We start from the raw sequence: 20,333 nt of genomic DNA, 5'->3' as shown, positions 1-20,333 counted from the left end.
CATAAATCTCTATTTTCAGATAGTCATAGATGACCCCTGTCAGAGGGTCATTCGACCCCCAGAGGGGTTGTGACCCACAGGTTGAGAACTGCCGTACTGGGTTCATCTGGCTGGTGTGTGTATTTGTTGCCCAATGTATGTGATTTTTGTTTCATAGATTTTGCTCACATTGTTCCCCCATGGATGTTGTTTAGGTGCTAGGAAGGAGCCAGCCAGGAGTGGGTAGCTCAGGGCTGGAGCATGTGTCCCAGAGGATGCTGGGCCTCTACCCTCAGGTAGCTCAGACTAGCCTCAGGTGTCACATACAAGCACCTCAACCTCTGGGTTAGAGTGGCCAGTGGGTGTGCTGCTGACATCTAGGGCTCCTGCTGCATCTGCTCTTGGTGGCTTCTGAAGCTGCTGGCCCAGTGAGCAGATCAGGAGTTCTCAGGCTAGCTCCAGCTGTAGGCCAGGGTCTGGATGGCTCTTAATGAAGATCCTCTCTGACCTGGTTTGCCAGCACCTGCTGGCTCAGGGTTGGGCTAGCTGACACATGTGTCTTGAAAGCAGTTGAAGCCCTAAGGGGGTGAGGAGCTATCACAAGTCCACAGGATACCTCAGACTCGTGGTTAAGTACATGATCTGTGGGATCTGCTCTGCACAGGATTGGAGGTGAGAGTAAAAATGGCTGCTTCACTGTATGTGGCTTGTAAGATTGTGAACCAAAATGCATATTCCTTTTTATATATTGTTTTTTGATATGGACCCCATGACAAGAGAAGCCCTACTAGTCACACCTGGCTACAACCTCTGCCCCCATGCCACCAATGGGATGTTTCTTTACCAGAGGAAGTGGGTGTACACAGGAGCCCAGTCTTTCCATCAGCCCAGAGTACACTGACTGGACCCTGAGTCCCCCTCCCTGGTCTCATGGGTACCAAGCCTCCCTGCCCTCCACTGCAGCAGACACAAGGGAAAAACATCCAAACTCAATACAGAGCAGACACTTGAGGGGGCAGGTCTGTGAGTTCAGTCAGCCACAAGTGAGGAGAACAGCAGAGGGCTTGCTCTATGTTCCCCAACACTACCTACCAAGCAAAGCTTACTCCCACTGGCTTCCCTGTAATCTTAAATGTGAAAGGGCTACCAGACTAATTGGCATAAGTTTCCAGGATGTGTGTCATATGTACACAGGTCACCACAATATTCACCTTTAGACATTGTCCCTTATGGGAAAGACAAGAGAGACAGCACACAGGATTCTTTCCTACATGTGACTTCTGGTCTAAGGGTAGTGGGGAGCCAGATGCCCATGGGTGGGCTCAGCACTAGCATGGTGGCAGCTGGCAACTGTGCTCGGTGCTACAGGAAGCCTCGAGGTGGCCGCCAGTCTCAGTTCCCCACAGCATACTGGAGGTCAGGGACACGGGCGCTAGCCAGGTGTCTGTGGCTCTGTGGAGGCCTCTCGTTCACCTTGGCATGGAGTTACGTGGATATCCCAGGAAAAGAGGGAAGCTAGATAGTGGGAAAGGACAGAGCACACAAAGGCAGGGGAGCTACAGGAGATAGCTAGGTAAGCAACGTGGAGAAGCTGGATTCAAAAAGCCAGGATGCCACAGAGAAGGAAACAGGGAGGGGACACATGCATCAAGGATCTGACTGAATCCCAGAGCTTCATGGTGTGGGCCCAGCCTGCAGCTGATGCTTTCACACAGAAGGCTGGAAGAGACAGCCAAAGCTATGACCCCTGACCACGTGTTGAAGGAAGCTTGATGTGATGTTCAGGAGAGAGACCGCCTGCAAGTACAGCCCTGGACACATCAGGCAGGTACCAAGAGCTGGGGTACTTCAACCAACAAGAAAGGAGAGGAACAGGAGGCTAAGGTGTCTTAGCAGGTTGAGCATAAAGCCTCAGTCCCAGCTCAGAATCAGATCATCAGGAAATTGGGCACTACTAAGCTAGCCATATTTTGCTAATGGCCAGTGGGAATGAAGGTAGCCTGTCACTCAAATGCTTCTTCTTGAGGAGGCATTGAAAAATGGGGCTCTAGGACACAGGCACGCACGCATGCATGCACCAGGACACAGTGCTTTTGAAGCCGACCCTGGACTCTACATACTGCACCTTCAACCCCCAACCCCAGGAATCTACAAATGAAGCTGCATGTCTTAAGGGAAGATAGTGGGGACTCAAAGCACATCTTTGCAGATGCTTACTGAATGTAAGCATCCCCAGCCAAGCACTACAGAATAGTAAAGTATGCAGAAGTCTCCAATGCCAGGAAAAATAGCTGCTTTGTCCTGGGGCCATTTCTGCTGGGTTCAGTGTAACATGCATGAGTCACCCATGCAAGTGTCAAACGAGAGTGAGGCACAGGCCACATGGTGTCCCTGGTCAAGAGTAGAGTAACTGAGTTCTGTGTCTACCACATGAGGGACCTAGCAATGAGAGCTAGCCGTCATGCCATCCCCTCAGGCTGCATGCCAGTGGCAGACATAGGAGATCAGCCAGGGCTCAGGATGAGGCCCACAGTGTGTCCTGGGGGAGCCAGTGGCAGACATAGGAGATCAGCCAGGGCTCAGGATGAGGCCCACAGTGTGTCCTGGGGCAGCCAGTGGCAGACATAGGAGATCAGCCAGGGCTCAGGATGAGGCCCACAGTGTGTCCTGGGGCAGCCAGTGGCAGACATAGGAGATCAGCCAGGGCTCAGGATGAGGCCCACAGTGTGTCCTGGGGCAGCCAGTGGCAGGCATAGGAGATCAGCCAGGGCTCAGGATGAGGCCCACAGTGTGTCCTGGGGCAGCCAGTGGCAGACATAGGAGATCAGCCAGGGCTCAGGATGAGGCCCACAGTGTGTCCTGGAGCAGCCAGTGGCAGACATAGGAGATCAGCCAGGGCTCAGGATGAGGCCCACAGTGTGTCCCTGGAGCAGCCATACGGATTGCAGGCAGGCTGCTCTCAAAAATAGGATCCAGACCCACAGTACCCAGAGCGTGTCACCCAGTGGAACTGCTCTGAGGTGACCCTGTGGAGTTCACGGCAGTTGTTGGGGCTCTGGGCAGGTGGGATGGAGTACAGCTGACTCTCCCATCCCAACAACCATCCCTTGTCACAGTGTTGATTTTTAATCCCAGATGTCCCTCTGTCTGGCGTTAGAGTCTCCCCTGCGTCTTTGGAGTCTCCAGGCCATTTCTTGCCCTTCGCCGTAGTTAAAATGTGACTGGTATGTGTCAGCAGCCCTTGCTAGGTACTTTAAGTTACAATAGAGAACTTGACTTTCACCCCAAGCCTGTTATACCTCATACTTTAGCTCTTCTGACCAAAAAGGTTTTTCTAAGCCATCAGAAAACAGAAAGCACTAGTTTTGTCAACGGTTCTATAAAAATCTCACGGAAGCACAAAAGTTGGACAGAGGCCCACCCTGCTGCACAGCCTTTGGTGAGGGTTGATATACAGTGTGTTAGGCAATTTGGTAGGTACATGCTGGGCTGCCAGCTGCAGGTAGTGGTGACCTGCAGGGAGCTCCACTGCCAGAGGAGACGTTGAGTACAGGTCGGCCAAATGTACAGGTCAGGTCATCTGCACTGTGCTGTGGGTGTCTCTAAGGATCAGCACGGCTTCTAGGAGCCAGTTCAGGGTAGTTCTACTCACAGCCACAGTGAAAGTCATTGCAAGGTGTGCATGCCACGTGTTAGACGGGCTATATGCAGTCCTCGGTGAATGTCTGTCCGTACTCAGATAATGCACGGCCAGGCATGAGGACTCCCAGGGCTCTCCACAGACGGCAGGGTGGGGTGGTAAAGACATCTCTCCTTTTAGAGATGTTCTGAAGGCTAACATATGTTCCTTCCTATAGCATTTCCAGCCCAATCCCAGGGCTGGAGGATGTTCAAGAGGCGAACATAAAATGGGTTGTTTAAAAGGGTTCATTCATGCATTTGGCCTCTTGTTGTGTTCAGATTCCTGTGCTGTAAGATACAAATATGGAAAGACTTGGCAAAAATGAAGAGCAACTGTCCGTGTGTGTGGTGTGTATGGCAAGCTGAGGCGGCTTGAGGGCCCCTGCTTCTTGTCAGGCTGTTGCCACATTACACTTAAACAACCAGTGAGCTTTTCACACACTCATAGGCACACTTGACTCAGACAATGGTTTTTACCCACACACACCCATCTGCGACTTGTGTCTGGTCCCCTCCTTCCTCTGCCCAGTTGGTGTCCCCGGCATTTTACCATGATAGTGTTGTACCTTTGTAAGGGACCCTCACTTAACTATGACCAGTCTGTCTGGAATGCTTGGCACTGGTGACATGCTCCTTCCTGGCTGGCTGCCTTCAAACCTGCTTAGTATCCTGTCTAATCTAGCCTGGGAAAGTCCCACATCATCCCTTTATGGCCATCCCACAAAAGAAATGCCTCTAGAGAATAGCACATGCGAACCTACCACTGGGCAGCAAGATCCTTCCAGGGCTTGTCCTATGAATGGGGACCACCAGTCTCCTAGTTAGGCCAGTGCTGTTCCATAGAAGAGAAGAGGGGCGTAATCTGAGTGATATCCTGGCATCCCTGTCTCAGGTGAGCCACACCCTTGGAAGAGGAAAAGCTGGTTCCCCTTCTCACCTCTTCTCATGCCCCAGCTTTGGTCCCTGGCTCTCTAAGCCTCAGATCAGTCTGCATTGTAGGCCAGTGCTCCAAGCATTTTATCAGACAGGCTTCAGAGGTCCCTGTAAGCTGAATTGGAGCCTGGCCTCCAGACCCCAGAATCAAGACTACTGCACAGCGTCTGTGTTGTTCTCCATTATAGACCAGCTCCAGATCCTTTAACCTTTTTGCAAAAGGAGTTGTAGTTTTTTAGCCCTGTTGTGATTTACCTGTTTTTTTCAAGACTCTAAAAATGTACCCATCCCATTCTGAAGGTTTGGCACCTTGATGGGAAAAATTTGCATACACAAGTGACCACTTGATCACAGATTCACACTTGAGGCCCTGCTATGTCACCAACAATTTCTGACACTGAGCTAGCTACATTCTTTGCCAGGCAGGTAGGGCCTGTGTTGCTCTTACCACATGGAGAAGTTAGACCTCCAGATTCTTAGAGAAAGGGGTAACAATCCAAAGGAGCAGGTCTGGGGAACAGCATCCGCTGGTCCTGGGGCTGAGTGCATGGCATCTGAGCACCCTCACAGAGCCAGGCCGATCTTCTGGACCTGGAAGAGAGTCAGGCAAAGACCCAATGGAAGATACCCTCACCAGGGGAGGGAGCTGAAGCCATATGCAAAGGATTCCCTCAGTGTAGAAGATTAAACTGATGGCAGGAGGGCTCAATAGGAGTGAGAGTCCTCAAGAGGCAGCCTGTGTATCTTCTGGGTATGGAGTCCAACCCCAAGAGGTGAGGATACCCAGCCTCCTTGAGAGTAAGAGAAAGGTAGGGTCTGACTTGGATGGGATCGGGAATATGAGGAAATTCTCAGACCTAAAGCAGCTAGGCCTGTGGCCATAGACTTACCAAGAGCCATGGGACTGGACTTGTGCTGGTACAGGGGTTGACAGCCTGAGGCCAGCCAGAGAAAGGTCTGATGCCCCTAAGGATGACCTAGTGACCCTTCCTTGTTAGAATCTGCTTAAAGTGGACGTTTATGGACTCTTGCCTGGGCCTAGATGCCCCAGCAAAGAGGGTGATGTTCTGAAAGTCACAGGCGCAAGCTTCTCTGAAGCCAGGACAAAGCAAGAGCTTTAGAGTGTTATGGCCTCTTGTGCTTCACTTCAAGTGAGTCTGCATTCTTAAAACACTGAAACCGGTATTCTGTGTGACCAAGGACAGTGGGAAATGCTGTGGTCCTGAGTTCCAAGGCCCTGACAAAGGATTTGCTCACACACCTAACAGAGACCTCTGCTAACTATAAGCCTGGCAGGTAAGGCCAGCATGAGACAGGAGACTGCTGGCTTAGTCTGCCCTCAGAATAACAACCAGGTGACCCTCAGAAAGAACCAGAGCAAAGCGAGAATCAAGCACTGTTGCAGCAGCCTCCAGGGTGTTGGGTCCTCAGTAACTCCAGAAGGCAGAGCAGGGCCGTTTCCTGTGGGGTAGGTGTAGAGCCAGAGCCCGGCAGTGGCGGCGCACGCCTTCAATCCCAGCACTCAGGAGGCAGAGGCAAGCAGATCTCTGTGAATTCAAGGCCAGCCTTATCTATAGAGTGAGTTCTGGGACAGCCAGAGCTACACAGAGAAACTCTGTCTTGAGAACAAACAAACAACAACAAAAAGGACGCAGATCCAGAGCAAGGAGAAGGGCCAGAAGGAAATCAAGTTTTCATATAAAACTAAACTAGAAACTGTAAGTGTGCAGCTAGAGCCAAGAAGAGGAGCTAGCTGCAAACCTGTCCCTAGTGTTTGGCCAGTAGGGTGTGGCAGGGAGGCCTGAGTCAGGATTCCTGGAAAGAATGCATGTGCCTCCCTCCTGAGAAGGAGCCGAGCTCATAGTAGTCTGTTGACCCAGTGCCCTAAGCATCAGCCTAAGCCATGAGCTGCCGGGAGTAATGTGTGGATTCCAGGATCTGGAAGCGGATGGAAGTAGTTCTTCCCAGGAGTTTTGCTTTGATGAGAGAACAGACGATGGTATCTGCTCAATGGAGGACTTCAAAGGTGAAAACAAGAATCATCTACTGCCAGCCATGAAAAGCAATTGACATGGGAGCTGCTCTGACTGGCCTTAGGTGCCCGTGAGAGTCTCTTCCTGAATTCCAGTGTAGAAAACACAGCTGGCAAGGCCCTGCCACACACACCATAACAAAGAGACTCCAGGTAGGCCCATACTAGAAACAGACATCACCTAGACTACTTAGTGAGCCTCATTCCAAGTCAGCCATTGGCAAGGCTGTATCCTGCAGGGAGTGGGCAGATAACAGTGTAGTGGCATTGCCAGTAAAGGATTACCTTATAGAACCAGTTCCAAATAGCTTTCATCAGGCCTTTGAGACCGCCTGGAAATGTGTCGTTCAGCCCCTTGGTTGTCAGGCAGGCCCACCCTAAGTGTTGTATCAGACACTGCTGCAGACTCTGTATGCCTCTGTCCTGCTGTTTCTCAGTGCTTTGTACCTCCCCTCACCGTGCTGCATTGACTGCGTGATTTGTGCATAGTGTCTCCCTGAATTATAGAATGTTGGGGGCGAGGTACTGTTCACTGATAGATTCCAGGTTTCCAGAACAGTAATTGGCACTTTCTAGATTGCTCAATAAATAGCTTTAAATACAGGAATAACCACACTGTTTTTGCTCCCATGGTTCTGGAGTGGTGTGTGGGGGCGAGCACCATGGTTCCTCCAACATTACTTCCTGTTCAGGATTGCTTCGAGTATTCAGTGCCCTTGTGTTTCCAGCTGAATTCCCAGATTGTGTCATGAATGTCATCAGAACTTAGGTAGGGACTGCATTAAGTCTATAGAAGGTTTTTGATAATATGGCCATTTTCACAAAATTAAGTCTCCCGGTCCATGAATGTGGGCGGTCTTTTTTCTTTAGTGTAGTATGATTTCCATTATAGAGGCATCTCACATCTTAAGTTTATTTTATTTTTGAACAGGATTGTAAATAGAATTATAAATAGAATTATTTTTGTTTTTTCTCAGCTGATTTGTTCATGTGTATTTAGCTTTTGTGTTTATCAATTCTTAAGAATATTTTTGGAAGTCCTTAGAAGTTTTTAAGTATAGATGTGTTATAGGCACAGGGATAATTTGACTTATTCCTTTGCTATCGGTATCTTCTGTTTCTTTCTCTTGTTGCCCTAGCTAAGATTGTAAGCACTGATTTGAATGCGTGGTGGTGGACATCCTGTGGGTCTGTTGTGTGTAGGCTTGATTATGTTGACATTGTTACCCTGCTCTTTCGGCTTCCTCTACACATCTATTAGGATGTGATGTTCAATTGTACCAAATAATTTTTTTGCATCTGCTGAAGCGATCATGTGCTTTCCTTGGTTGTGTCTCTATGCTACATTACACTATGGTTTACTTATACTGAACCGTCCTTGGCTGCCTGAAATGAATCTAACTTGATTATGATGTGTGATGATCTTTTTAATGTGCTATTGAATCCGTTTGTACTTTCCCCCCAGTATTTTGCATTCATATTTGTTCATCGAGGAGCCTTGCCTGCAATGTTTCCCTTTTTGTTGTGTCCTTACCCAGTTTTGGCATGAGGACAATATGGTACTGGTAAAAACAGACAAACACAACCATGGAGTGGAATGGGCAGCCATCACACATTTATGTGCATGTGAAACCTGGAAACAGTAAGAACAGGACATGTCAGCAGATATGACAGTTAAGGAAGAGGAAGGGGGCCTCTGGTGAAAGGGAAGAGGTGAGTGTAGGTGACGGGGGTAGATGTGACTGAAGCACCTTAGACCTTAGATACCTTATGAAACTCACGGTTGGTAAGCACTTTGGTGTGCAAAAAAATAGCATCCTAGTTAGGGAAGGGTAGATATTTTGAGACGTGTAGAGTTGCTCTCCTGTGTTCCCACCTTTCCATCACTAGAACAGAGCCATCGTTCATTAAGTGCTCTACACGTGGCATCGGACAAAAGCTTATCAGATTGATCCCATGCCTGGAGTACAGACTCACTGTAAGATCTCAAGTGTCCTCATGCCGCTCAGTCCTTCCTGTTCTGAAGGGGAACACATAGACGCTTCACTGCTGAGGGGAACCCTCTGTCCTGGGTCATTTCTCTTGGGGATATGGAGCAGCTCACTACTGAAAGGCCCCCCTGCTCACCCCTTCCAGTTCTCATGTCAGCGTCCATGGGGAAATATTTTCCAGAAAGGGGCAAGAAAATGAAGGTGAGGAAGATTTCAGAGTGCCTTGCACAGGCAGAGAGCAGACATACGGCCAGCTCAAATGGCAATTGGCCCTGTGTCTGTTCTATGTGGACTCCTGCTGGGAGGGAGCCCTGGAGCCCAGAGCAGTCTGCTCAGCCAGTACAAGGAGCAGGGTGTTGGGGAGGCAGGTCCCAGAACTGGGGAAGAAGCAGTGCTGGTACAACAACCCTAAATAAAGATGAAGCCTTGTAGCTGGGAGCATTGGGTGCCACAGAAGCTGGGAGCATGGTGGGCACACTACACACAACAGAGCCTGCTGCCTAGGGTATGCATAGGAAACGTAATTTAGTGTGGGGAAAGTCTAGTGCAAGGGAGACCTAAGAGAGTCGAGGAACCAGACTTCCAAAGAAACCTCTACAGCCTTCTGGTGAACTTCCTGAGTATGCACTGTTGCACACACCTAGCCCAAAGTGATAATAAGTGTGTTCTGGATATTGCCTTAAGTTGAAGACATTCACACTCTACATCTGTGCCACAACCATGACCCCGTATCTAAGAGTCTGTGTTCTGTCTCTTTTTCTCATCCTCAAAGGCCCTTGGGCCCTATAAAACCAGACATCAGTCCCTGTGGGGAACGTCGCCATCTGCTAGGAGGGGTACAGACTTAAACTCAGGACATCAGGCTTACACAACACATGCTGTCCACTGAATCACCTCCCCAGAATTTTTTATGCACGCGCTCACACACACATACATTCTTTCATCAAGGGAGTTTCAGGATTTGAACTTAGGTTGTCAGACTTACAGCAAGCACTTTCACCCACTGAGCCATATGACTGCCCCCAGTCACTAGTTTCTGTGACTGACTCTCTGTCTTGTGAGTTAGTATGCTTAACTCTCCAGCCATGAGAAAATGAGCAGTCATGGTCTCTGTTGCCAATTCCTAACAGACAGTTGTCATACAAAAAGGAGGAATGGTTGATGGGAATGGCTGGATGGGTTACTACTGTGGTCAGTCACCACAGACATTTCACATGTTTTTAGAATCACATGTGCCCACCAAACAAGCTTGCCAACCTTAATCACTCCTGTTTCCTGCCCTGATTTGTCTGCTGTGTCTCAGTAGTGCCTGCTGGTGTCTCTTCTCAGTACTGCCCGTCATAAGACTAAAACAGAATGTCGAGCATCCCGTTCTTTGGGTGAACTGAAGATCTGTAGTTGCCATGCAGTCTTCTTTACATCCATTCACAGTCTCATCAGATCTCAGATTTAAGATGCTACCCAGCCTTCTTTTGGCCAGCTGTGCCCAGTGACACTTTGTCTTTGGTACCTGTCTGTCCTAGATTTCATGCATCCTTACTAAGTAGCCCAAAGCTGGGTTCTGTTTCTATACCAGCTGTCTGCGGTAGGTGGGACCTTGGTCGCTTCCAGCTCTTCGATCGTTTATCCAGACTCATTTATCTGGCTTGTCCTATAGCTCCCAAATGTCCTTCCTTGCCATCTCTTAATGTGATTAGATCCAAGGGTCCCTGTATTCCCAGTGCCTGGTTGAAAGATGTGTAGTAGTCATCCTCCCCATGAGACAGCACCCTCACCAGGATCAGGAGGTGTCATTAGAGTGAGCCAAGGGCTGGACCACAGAAACCTCACTGGAATACAACCTCTATCTATGTAAGAAACTGTTGTTTTTTGGAAATTCTAATTTAATTAAGTCTTGCATGTTTCTCTGCCAAACTGGCAGCCTACTCCCAGCCACTCCCAGGCTGCATGCCTTCCCTTCACTTATTTAATTTCACTGACTGGACACTTTTGTTGCTGTCATGTGTCACCCACGTTGGGTCTGGGCCACACTGCACTCAAGCAGTTTCTTCCCCCATTATTCCTCATTTCCTGCCTTCCTGTAGGACATTCTTACTGTCTCAGGAATATCCTGTGGGTTTCCTCTAGGAAAAGGACCAATGCGGACAGCTTCCCACTTTAGTTTGGGAGATGCTTTTGTTCCACCCTGTTGTTAATGACAGCTTTGCTGGCCGTATGATTCAGGGTCGCCGGAGCCTCCTCGGCATATCCTGGTATCCAGCCACTGCCCTTTGCTTCCCTTGCTGTGTGTGCCCCGCCCCCACTGTGGAGATGACCAGCTCTCTGTAGCTCCTTTCAGAATTCTGAGTCGGCTGCCTTTGCTGTCCCTGCAGGTTGTTCTTGCTTTCCTTCAGTGCTCATTCCGAGGAGCTGGGAAGTTTAGCTGGAGCCGCCCTCCTGAACACTGCCTGGCTTCTGTTCTGCCTCAGTGTTTGGACTCTCCAGCTTACCTCCTTGTGTTCTGATTGTTGCTGTTACACACAGGTCTGGAGTGAATGGGTAGCTCCCAGTCTACTACGTCAGGTTCAATGGCCTGTTTCTTTCCTCACTGAAAACACATGGAACAGGTGTAGCTGCAGTCTGAAAAGGGATCAGTGACAGTGCCTAAGTTCCCTCACACCACTGAGAAACCTTCCCCTCTGGTCAGCCCAGCCTTCCCACTGTATGAGTCCTCCCCTGTGCTGTTCATAGAACTCCAGTTGTCTAAATGTCACCAGTGCTACACAGGCCCTTGCTTTGTCCTGCCTAGGAGGTAGTGTTGTGCTTGGTCCTTCTCCACTCAGTGGTCTCGCCTGTCACAGTCTTCCCACCTCCCAGTTGCTTTTCATGACTGAAAACCTCGGAACATTCTGGTCAGGATTTTCTAGAATGTCTCTCAGTTTTAGAAAATCCTGAGTTCTCAGTTATGTATGAACATAAAATGGCCCCTACAAACATGTGTTTGAGATGTTCAGGAAAGCTGGAGGGCCCTTGGGGAGGGCCTGTGTGGCTGTACCTCCCACCAGGATTTACTGAGCATTCAAGCCCTGAGCCAAACAAATCCTTCCTCCTCACCCAGCAATACGGAAACTAAGTGTAAAGTTGTGTTCATGGTGATGGACTTAGGGAGGGAGACGCCAGTGGCCGTTGTCATCACTACGCTTCAGTAACCCATCCTCCACTTCAAGTCACCTCTTTTCCCCTCATGAGGTGCAGTAAGTTCTGCCTCCTGGAATTATTAACAGTGCTATCAGGGATGTCTTTTCCCACATATACACTTACTGATTTCTGTGTTCATGATCAGTTTATGCTTCAGGTGCTAACTCCATGCTGTGTTAATTCACTATTCAGCCTGCCACCTATGGCCATAGGTCCCTGTTCCAGGCTGACCCTATGTGTCTTCTGGTGTCCCTGAGGCTTAAGCAGGTCCTAATTGTGGCTTCATCAGGTAATACAAGCTTCTGCAATGTTTTTCTGCCCAGTCTGGATCAGCCATTGATTCTTTTGTTGGTGAATAGCTCAAGGGTGCCATGTTGGCTCCACCTGCCCCAGGCTCCTGCTGGCTCTGTGCTGAGTGATGTCTTTGATTAGAAGGTTATGCTTCCTGAGCTGTAGTTGGCAGCACTCACGTGCGGCCAGGTTGGGCATGGGTGCCATACAGAGGGTTGCAGTGGCTTTGGCCAGATGCCCTGGATCAGGAAATCCAGCAGCTATACACAGCAGCTGTCCAGGCAGGTTGAGGCCAAGCAAACTGTCAGGGTGACTTTATTTTATGGCTTCCACCCAGAGCTGGCTGGCTCTCCCTTTTGTGTGATCTCCCTGGTCTGTATGGGCATGTATGGCCATTCTGCCCTGGAGCCCTCCTACTTACCCTTATGCCCTGTTGTTAGATGTTTCATCTGTGAGAGACCTACTTAACTTTCCTCCGTTAACCTCCGTCCTCCGTGCATGTGAAAGAAGCAAGATCACAGACCTTGGGCATTACAAGGCTAAGTCATACAAGTGTAGCTTCTTGTCTCTGCTCTGAGTGGCACACACAAATGACACCAAACTGGTGTCCTGTATGCAGCCTGCTGCTGGGCCTGTCCTCCTCCTGGGAACCCATGAATATACTCCATTGTACCCTACCTAAGGAAAGACTACCTGTGGGAACTCTCTAAAAAACAGTTACCAAGTCACGTTGGCTTTTTAGAGTTACTCTATCTTCCCTACAAATGACTGTATCTTTGGGAGCGGGATGCTGTCTCTGGACGCCGTTTAACATATACATAGATTGTACACTGTCCATTGCCATCATAATAGGTCTGTGTCTCTCTTACAGCTTGAGCCTCTGCCAGAAAAGGTTCTGCAGCAGAGACCCAATGCCAATGCCACCCACTCCATGGAGAAAGTGATGGACATCCACAGTAAGTGGCTAGCCAAGTGATCATAGGGGCCGAGGAAGGAGCACAAGCGCTCTACTTGTGATGGGCTGTGTTGGGCTTCAAAAGAAAAATCTGGCACAAATGGTGTTAAGTTAGTTGATTCAGTTGCTCAGAACCAGGGTGCCTTAAACTATAAGTCTCTGTCCTGGAGCAGAAGTACCCAGCAAAGGGTAGAACCCATCTCCCATTCAAGCCTCAATCCCAGGCTAGGCAGCAGGCACACAGCCAGGCACCCACACAGCACCCTGCCCCAGATACACCTGCTACTCTTTGCCTTACTCTCATATCCTCATCCTGGAACAAATTCTGACATAGATGATGCGCACCTCAAGGCTCCACCCAGCTCCCCATTGCACCATTTAGTTCTGGCTTCAAAGCTGTTTACTGATGCCCCTGACTCTGAAAAGTTGCCTAAGCAGGGCTCCCTGTGCTGACCATGGATATGGTATATTTGCAGCATCTATAAGGCTTCAGGTAGGAAACTCCCCAAGTCTAGGTGCCAGCAAGTCTGCATGTGCCTGCTCCTAGGATTTCTGGTGGTCACCCACAGCAGGCAGAATCCCATGAATATGGAGAGCCAGGTTCCACAACAGTCCTATCCCCATTTTCAGGTGGCCTGTGATGCAGAAATTACCCCACAGGGGCCAGTGTTTTTTGGGGTGGGGGTGGGGTGTCACCAACCAGCACTCTTCAGAGAAGCACTTTTCTTTTTCCTTTTTCCTTTTTTTTTTCTTTTTTCTTTTTTTTTTTTTCTTTTTGGTTTTTCAGGACAGGGTTTCTCATGTAGCCCTGGCTGACCTGGACTTTGTAAACCAGGCTGGCCTGGAACTCAAGGAGATCCACCTGCCTCTGCCTTTGCCTCCTAAGTGCTAGGATTAAAGGCGTGCACCACCACGCCCAGCAGAGAGACACTTTTCAGGCACAAGTGCAAGTCTATAGGACCCGCGTGACCTGTGAGCCAAGCCAGAAACCTGCAAAAGTGGGAGAGTCACTGAGTGTTCCCCTTTCCTCCAGGCAAGTACTGGCGCTGCCTGCAGCGCTTGTCCTCCACAGTGGGGCACTCTCTGATTGAGGCGCAGAAGTGTGAGAATGAAGAAGCCGAGACAGTCACCGCCATGGCCTCGCTATCTGTAGGCGTAAAACCTGCTGAGAAGAGGTAAGGCCCTGTCCATAGCTTCCCTAAGGCCTGCTAAGTATACCTGTGCGTGGAAACCTGACAGAGTCTTCCTGTGTGTGCCCAGCCTTCGAGGTCAGATGGTGGGCATGCCCACTGACTCTACAAACCAGGGAAGAGCTTGAGCCTCTGTGGGGCAGGGATCTCAGACAACTGTGGCAAACTGTGTGTGCACCTTGCCCGACCCCTTTTTCTCCTGTACAGGTCTGAGGAGGAGCCCATGGAGGAGGAACCACCACTGTAGCCCCAAAGCTGCTGTTCTCTCCTTTGTTTGTCTGTCTTGAAGCTCAGCCAAGAAACTTTCCCGTGTCACTCCTGCATCCTGCCTTGGTGCTCTCTCTGAGTGCAAAGGGACACCAGGCGTACAGCAGCAACGGGAGGCCTTTCCGCCACCCTGGACCACAGGTCTGGAGACGCACACGAACACCAGGTGTGGCAGATCACATGGAACACAGGACAGCGCGCAACACGGGCACACAGACATGCGGAAGCCAAGCACACGCTGGTGGGTTCCCCCGGGGAAGCCCCGAAGGAAGAAGCCTGTGGCAACTTGGGCAGAGTTGCTGAATCGAGTTGACATGAGGAAAATGAAAATCAAAGATCTAATAATACAGAACAAACTTGATTAAAACTGGTGCTTAACATTTGATTCTTACCCACAATCCCACAGTCTCCGTGTAAACCACTCAACTCATCTTGTAGCTTTTTTTTTAAACAGAGTTTTCTATGGCTCTGGCCTGCCTTGTGAACCTTAGTGGGGTGCTGTGGGGTTCACAGCTTAGTGAGGGACAGAGTTGGAAGAAACTTTAAAGAAAAAAACTGGACAGAACAGAATTGTGAGCCTGGGAGTCAGCTGGAGCTTCTTGAAGCCATCGGAAGATGCGAGTTTGTGCCTTTTTTTATTGCTCTGATGGATTTTTTTTCTTTCTTTTTTTTTTCCTTTTTTTTTTTTTCGTGTGTGTGTGTGTGTGTGTGTGTGTGTGTGTGTGTGTGTGGGGCTGGGTTTTCTGAAGTCTGAGGAACAATGCCTTAAGAAAAAAAAAAAACCACACACACACACCAAGAATTGGTGTGACAGTATCCTGTGGCTGGCTGAGCCTGGTGATGCTGGCCTGGCATTACAAGAGTAGGCACCAGCCACTGTCCCTGAGGGCCACAGTGCAGCCAGCCTTGCGTGGTTTGATCGCTGTTTAAGGAAGGTGAGGTAGTTCCAAAAGCAGCGAACACCGCCTGCAGTTTTGAAGTCCAACATGTTTTAAATGGATCCAAAGTGTTCTTTTCTCATCCGTCACATAGCAGTTGAGCATCTCCATTCGGTTGTGAAGCATGTCGTAGGCACACTGCAGTGTTACGATCGGAATGCTTTTCATTAAAAGCAGGTAGCATGAAGTATTGCTTAAATTTTAGGTATAAATAAATATATATATGTATAATATATATTCCACTGTATTCCAAGCTAAGAAACTTGATTCTTATGAGATCTTGATAAAATATTTATAATGCATTTATAGACAAAGTATATATAAATATATATAATAAATCCAGACCGCAGAGGTCCTGGCAGGTGAAAGACATGTGTGTTAGCTCTGAGGTGCTGAGGGCTGGGGTCTGGATTGAAGCCCAAGGATTTTTGAGCTCCAGATTGGCCAGCTTCCAGATCGCCAACATGTTCACCCCTGGGCAACTTCCCTACCAGTTTGTACTTTAATTTTAATTATTTTCTAGCAAAACCTCTGCCCTCTCCAAGCCTCCATGCACATATGTACCTGGTGAGTTTTTATAGCAAAGGATATAAACTTGCTGTTGATTTTTGTATGAATTTTTCACAAGAAGATCCTGAAGAAAGCATTGTTTTGTGGATTTTACATTTTTTTTTTCTCCTCACCATTCAGCAGTTTTCTGAAGGTGGTATGTCTGAAACTTTTTCTTTCTAAATTCTTACTTGTACATTTTTTTTTAGCTCTGAAGGTTATTTTTATGGTTTGGTTTTGTTTCTTTCTGTACAGCAGGCAGAGCCCCACTGTGCGCAGGACCGCTGCCACCGTGCTTGGTTCTCAGAGTGAACCTCTCGGGAACAGGCAGCAGGTCTGCGTGGTGCCCAGGCCTTGACTTTTCAAGCTCCACCCAGGAGCTGCACAGCAGGGGCTTTTGTCCTGCGACACTAGTAGTATTACAAGGGCAGGCGGGCCACGTGAGACATGAGGGCAGTGGGCAGTGGTGAGTGTGGACTTGCACCCACGCTGTCAGGAGAGAGCTCCTGCTTTAGTTTCCCAAAGACCTTTGAAGCGTGTCCACAGGCGCCTGGCCCAGAGTCCAGCCCTGCACCGTGCATGGTTTCCACTGCAGCCTCATAGCCTGGGCTCTGAGTGGAGCCACAGCCCTGAGGTTGTAGCCTGTGGCTGCTGAACCAAGGCCCTTGTCACTTGAGCCTGCAGGAGAGCACAGGACAGTCAGTCGTCTTTGTCTTGGTTCTTTTTTTCCTGTGACAACTGACTTTTTTACTGCTAACTTCTTTTCTAGCACTTAAAAGCCGCCAATTTCATTCCAAAGTGTGTGGAGTTCAGACTGGCAAGAGAAAGTTGGGATTCTCAGAAGGGACATCAAGCTAAGTTTCTGAGTTTGGTGGAATTTACAGGGTAGATGGGAACTGGGTCCGGCTTTTGACAGACAGACTGAGCACACATTCTTGGACTTTTGATCGCTGGGCTCCTGTGAGTCAGTGCTAAGACAAGACAGTAGGTAAAGAGCAAGCAAGGTACAGAGGTCTTAGGACGCGTGCCTGGCGCCTTCCTTCCTGTGGCTACTCTGGCCCTGGGCAGAGGTAGCAGACCTGAGGGAGCCCATGCAGCCCCTCCCTTGCTTGTAGCACTGCATGGTGACAGAGGCCAGCTAGCTGCTCTTCTGGCCGCCTTGGCCCATTTTCTGCACACCCTCCACCTGATCTCTTTGTGCCAGCCACGACTCGTGGGGAGGTACACATCATCTTACTTTTTCAGGTGATGGATAACAGGCTACTCGGTGGCCAGGGTATTGTGAGAGGGACTCACTTTGATCCCATTCAGTCACCCTTTGATTACAGGGGCCTGGCCAGGGAGCCAGCTCACAACAGCTTCCCTGTGAGCTGAAAGCATTGCCTACCATATAGCCTTTCTTCCTTTTGAAGACACGCGTGGTCCTTCCCCCACAGTCATCACCCAGGGCAGAGGGCAGAAGGTCAGCCTTGACTTCCAGGGCAGGACCACAGCACTCCCCTGCCTGGACCTTGAACCTTCCACCTTCTCCCTTCCTTTGCAAAGGCCTTGGTGGGTGCTGGGAAGGGAGCCGGGAGCAAGCACTTTACATCCCTTTAAGGGAAGCCCGAAGACACCATGTCCTTAGGACGCTGGTATTCACTCACCCTTGGGTCTTCCAGCTGTGCCCTGAGAGCCCATGCCCCACCAGCAGGCGGCTATTCCCAAGGCCACACCCACTGGGACATCCCGGAGCTCTGGCTTCTGAGGGCCGCTCTATCAAAGTGTTTCAGTTTTCCTTTACTTTCAGATCTGTCCCCGAGAGGAAGGACCATTTTGCGGTGGTCTCCGTAGCACTGGTGACGGACTTGGTCGTGTTTCTTTCCGTCAGAACATTCCTTCTTCACTGGTCACAGCCACGTGCTCATTCCATCCTTCTTTTTGTAGACTTTGGGCCCATGTATTTTATGGGCATTGATACATATATAAATATATAGATATAAATATATAAATATATTTTTTTAAGTTTCCTACACCTGGAGGTTGCATGGACGTAAGCCGGCATGTCTTTATATTGTATACAGATTTTGCACGCCAAACTCGGCAGCTTTGGGGAAGGAGAAACAATGCCTTTCTTTCCCCTCTCATGATGTTTGCAGATGCAGAAATTTTTTTCTGTAAAACAAAACCTTGAAGGAGAGGAGGGGGGAGTTTGAGTCTTATTGAACTTATTCTTAAGAAATTGTACTTTTTATTGTAAGAAAAATAAAAGGACTACTTACACACTTGTCATTAAGAGAAGTTTACCTAGCACCTTTGACACCCCGATAGAGTCGACTGTACCCGTGTGCAAGCTCCACAGTCAGACCCTACTGCCTGTCTCTCAAGCTGCTTGGGAGGATTTTGTTTTGTTCTGTTTTGTTTGTTTCCTTTTCTTTCCCTGCCCAGGGCCAGGTGCACCCTGCCTGCTGTCACCGGCCTCTGGCTGAGAACATGGGGTTCCGGTGAGTCCCAGTCTCAGCACCACTGTGCTGACGGGTCCATTCTTTCTGGAAGTCAAGGGGCTGGGGTTCCACAGTCCAGGCCTTTGTGAGCCCTGGCTGTGGGTCCACTTGGCACTGGAGGAAACCATTTTTCCTTCTCAAGGATCCAGGCGTGCTCTGCACCCGGCCTTGATGATCTCACCTTGATCAAAGTCTCCTATGGAAAGGAAAGCGTGCAGGCAGGCCTTGTTCTGGGGGTGTGCACTCCCCCAAGGAGGCACCATTTTCCAGTCTGTAAGAATGTTAAACATGCTGTTTCCATGTATGCAGGACGCTGACCTCATTCAGCAAGAGCTCACTACAGAAGTGTGGTCGAAGCCATTGGAGCGCTGTGACATGATGCTGTGTGGGCTCCGCAGCCACGGCCGCCTTCACTCTGTTAACAGCCTGTTTTCTCTTTGATTGTCTGGACCTCCCCTCGGCGGCGCTTTCTCCTCTTGGCGGGGTTGGAGGTCGTGTTTGGTTTTCTCATTCTTGTTTCATTTTGTGTGGTGGGTTTCACTGACCGGTGGTGTCCTCTGGCGGTCACCTCTTTCCACCTCCCGGGTCCAGTGTTTGTACCACATCACACACTTGTCACTCTTGTGGTGTAAATAAAGACTGCGTTAATTGCCCTCCCATCTCTGCTATCTGCTTGTGCTGTCTCCTTCAGCGTGTGTTTGCCTGGGACCCTGGGCACAGGAGAACCATTGGGCCCCATCACTTGGGTTGAACTCTGTTGCAGCCTCTCACACTTTGCCTGCAGGTAGAATCCCATGGAGTCACCTCATTTCCACTTCCCAGTCATGTAAATCTCTCCTGAAGCCCTTCACAGATAGTGGTGAACTGGGTAAGGACAGCCTCGGCAGTGAGTGGGGACCAGGACTTGTGGTCCTCTGCTTGTCACAGCTAAGCAATCAGAGCAGGTATGCAAGCTGCCAGTTCCCAGCACAAACGAGCCCCCCCACTACCACCACCACACCCCCTACCAGCCCCTGTTCACCTGTGGAGTTTGGTCTCCAGAGGAGCATTGTCTACTACCAGGCTAACATCAGCCAGTCATATAAAAGGAATGTCTTTGCTGTTACGTCAGCTTACAAGTCACAATACCAGCTCTCCAGGCTATGTAACAAATTACCGGCAGGGTCCAGATGCCCCTGGCCTCAGGAGTCTCCTAAAGCTCTGTGTCCTTAGGGTTGTCCTCCCGTACACTCCTGGAGTTGGCAGACTCTTCCTGGCTCAGATAACAAAGCAAGCTGCGAGAGGGACCCCCACCGTAAGCGAAAGATTTGAGGGCTGATCCTTACAAGTTTCAGATACCTCCTGGTCTTCATATGTTTTTCATTTTGACTAAGAGCCAGCCAGCAATTCTTAGAGGACTTGACCCCTCATTAGATAAGAGGAAACTTAAAGAATATTCTGAAACATTCACCATAAAGTCTACTGTAAAACCTTGCTCAGTCAGGACCAAGCCCCATCAAAGGGACACTGGGGAACATGAACAAAGCTGGAAGTTTGTTTCAATAGTTCCAAGAACCGTTAGGACCTCTGAAAGCTCTAGCTGAACTGTCCACCTGGGAAAGCGCCCGCCCCTGACATGCGCTCCGCTGAGGCTCCATCTCCTGCCTGTCATTGACAACCTCCATTTACCCAGAACACCAGTTCAAAGAGTGGAAAAGGCTTAATGGAGGGATGTGCTCAGGCTGTACCTCTGCCCCTTTCCTTCCCTCCCTCAGCCGTGCACACTCCCTCACAGCCTGACCCCCTGGCAGCTCTCCTAGACTGGCCAGGCCAGAGCAGCCATGAAGCCAAAGAACCTTGACTAACCAATCTAGTCACGTATAGCGAG

At 49.5% G+C, this 20,333-nt stretch overlaps 1 protein-coding gene across 6 annotated transcripts in view; it reads left to right on the top strand.

The window, feature by feature from the left end:
- HDAC4 (histone deacetylase 4) overlaps positions 1 to 19,125 on the top strand; it is a 244,611-nt gene extending 225,486 nt beyond the window's left edge. For all 6 annotated transcript variants that reach the window (XM_084779888.1, XM_084779885.1, XM_084779884.1 and 3 more), the window contains 3 exons: positions 12,956 to 13,040; positions 14,073 to 14,214; positions 14,437 to 19,125. In XM_084779888.1, coding sequence (XP_084636014.1) covers positions 12,956 to 13,040; positions 14,073 to 14,214; positions 14,437 to 14,476 — 267 coding nt within the window. In that variant the 3' untranslated portion in view covers positions 14,477 to 19,125. The remainder of the gene's footprint in view (positions 1 to 12,955; positions 13,041 to 14,072; positions 14,215 to 14,436) is intronic.
- The last annotated feature ends 1,208 nt before the right edge of the window (positions 19,126 to 20,333 follow it).

The sequence above is a fragment of the Acomys minous genome (genome assembly GCF_964271855.1).
Source record: "Acomys minous genome assembly, chromosome: 4".
Lineage (NCBI taxonomy): Eukaryota > Metazoa > Chordata > Mammalia > Rodentia > Muridae > Acomys > Acomys minous.
The sequence above is the reverse complement of the archived record's forward strand: the minus strand, read 5'-3'. Positions and strand labels throughout refer to the sequence as shown.